At 54.8% G+C, this 2,219-nt stretch overlaps 1 protein-coding gene across 2 annotated transcripts in view; it reads right to left on the bottom strand.

The window, feature by feature from the left end:
- Positions 1-1,819, bottom strand: part of ZFPM2 (zinc finger protein, FOG family member 2) — a 305,705-nt gene extending 303,886 nt beyond the window's left edge. For both annotated transcript variants that reach the window (XM_014253745.2, XM_014253741.2), the window contains exon 1: positions 1,357-1,819. In XM_014253745.2, the coding sequence (XP_014109220.1) occupies positions 1,357-1,396 (40 nt within the window). In that variant the 5' untranslated portion in view covers positions 1,397-1,819. The remainder of the gene's footprint in view (positions 1-1,356) is intronic.
- Positions 1,820-2,219: the final 400 nt, after the last annotated feature.

Below are 2,219 nucleotides of genomic sequence, written 5' to 3' on the forward strand. Positions count from 1 at the left end.
TAAAATGCACGATTTTAAAGAACTAACAGCACCATTTAAATTAATAATAAATAAGATAGGCATAAGTTTAAAAGTACATGGCATATTTATTTGGGAATATCAATTTTCAAAGTAAATCAAAGTTTCTTCATTCACAAAATTATACTCAACTCAAAAATATGTCACAAAAAGTTTCAACCATATATTAAGCTACTTCACTGAACTGAAAACTAAAACTATAATGGTTATTTGTATTTATCAGGTAAAAAGATAATTTCTACAAAGCAGGGATTCTCAGCCAGTACTACTTTACAGTGACCAGTCTTATTCGACAGCAAGCTCATTTTCTTCTTTTATAAATCAGTTTGCCAATTCAATATATATTCCATCCGAAGCAGGCTATCAATAAGCATTCAGAAATCAATAAGGAAAATACTACTGAAAGCGCTTCTCCACGTCCCATGGTAGTTACTTTGAATGTAGTTCTGTAACGCAGAACATCAATGAAAATCAGACCAGTGCTGCTGATTTTACAACAAAATTATTTATAGCTCCTATTTGGAAACGCCTGACACTTCTAGTCCCGACAGCTAGTCTTGCTCAGATGAATAAACTAAAGCACAAAAAGTTTATGGAGTGGAGACAGTCGTGTGTCACAGGCAAGAGAAGTGAACTATGAGCATTACTGACAGCGTATCTTCAACTGAAAGCCTGCAGCACACCTGTTCAACACAGAAAACAGCTCAAAAGTGCTAAACCCCCTGAAAGGGACAAGGCGAGCGAGCGCCTGCGGTGTGCGTGCAGTGCGAGCCCCGGCGGGGACGGGGGGCGGCGGGGGCGGCCGCGGGCCCCGGGGAGACGGCGGGGCCGCTGTGGCGCGGCGCTGCCCACGGGCTCCCCGCGGGAACTTGCTCGTCTTTTCCCGCAGACAGTTTCTGCGATCCTCTGGTACTTACTGCAGCCCAGGCTCGGCATGGGTCTGCGCACACGCGCTAGGCGCAGAAAGTTGCTGAGTGGCAGGGACGGTGTTCGCATGCTGGTTTGTGTGCTCTCCCGGCGCTAGTTCAACTTGAAAACACACGAGCGATCCCACTCCGAAACACAGAGCAATAGTTTGAACAGACTACGGGGCGGCAGCATGAGCTCCAGAGGAACGAATAAAACCGAGACAGTGAGGAGCCTGCTCAACCCGCACCGGAGCAGCTCCCGGCTTTCGCTCACGTCCCCTTTCTCCCCATCCTCAGCCTCTCTGGCAAAGTTTCATCATCGGTCCGTACTCCGGACTCCCCTACTGCTCCCCACACCCCCCTCTCTCGCGTCTCCCAAGAACGAGATAAATAAAAGTCTGTTAGAGGGAGCCCCCCTCAGGAAACTTACGTTTGATCTGCCTGGGTTTGCTCTGTTTCCTTCGGGACATGCTGCTCGGCTGCCGCTCCTGCCTTGCTCCAGGTACAGGAGTGGAGCTGGGAGGGGACGGGGGTGGAGGGAGGGTGACAGATCAACACACGGGATTCATAGAGAAGCCGGTGGCCGCCTTGAGATGCAAAGTCAAATGACAGAAAAACAAGGAGAAGGGAAAGAGTGTGTGCGCGCGTGACGGAGGAAGAGGGGAAGAGAAACGGAGATCGGGGTGGGTGAGACGGAAAGCGAGAATGAGGGGAGAGAGAAGCAGAAAGAGCGGAGGGAGGGAGCAGGGGAAGGAGCGAGGGAGGGAAGGAGGGAGGGAGAGAGGAGGAAGGAAGAGAGGGAGGGAGGGAGAGAGGGAGGGGAGAGCTTGGCTCCTCGCTCTCTCTCTCCCTCTCCCGCCCGCTCTCTGCCGTTGCCGCGCCGCCGCCGCCCGCGCCGCGCTCCGCTCCGACTGACAGGCGGCAGGAGGTGCCGGCGAGGGAGGGGGCGAGGGAGGGGCTTTCCGGGACGGGGGGGCGGAAAGAGGGGGGCGTTTGTCCGTCAGGCTTGACGGGCAGTGGCTACTACCAGCGACAAGTCCGCATGCAAATCGGCTCCTGCCTCTGGGGCACGGGCTGTCGAGGCGGGAGGCTTCAATCGTCCCGGCGCTGCCAGGGCTTCTGGTGGCGGGGAGAGCCGCAACTTTCCTGAGAGAGGCACAGTGGGCGAACGGGCGAAGAAAGTCGGTGCCAGCAGGCAGCGGCACGAGTTCCCCCCGCCCCGCACGGGGATCCCCGGGGTGTCCCGGCACAGCCGCTGCTCCTGCGTTCCGCCCGCAGCCTCGGCCTCAGCGC

Source organism: Pseudopodoces humilis, chromosome 1 (genome assembly GCF_049639895.1).
Source record: "Pseudopodoces humilis isolate 2021_Gansu_Grassland_sample_001 chromosome 1, ASM4963989v1, whole genome shotgun sequence".
Classification (NCBI taxonomy): Eukaryota; Metazoa; Chordata; class Aves; order Passeriformes; family Paridae; genus Pseudopodoces; species Pseudopodoces humilis.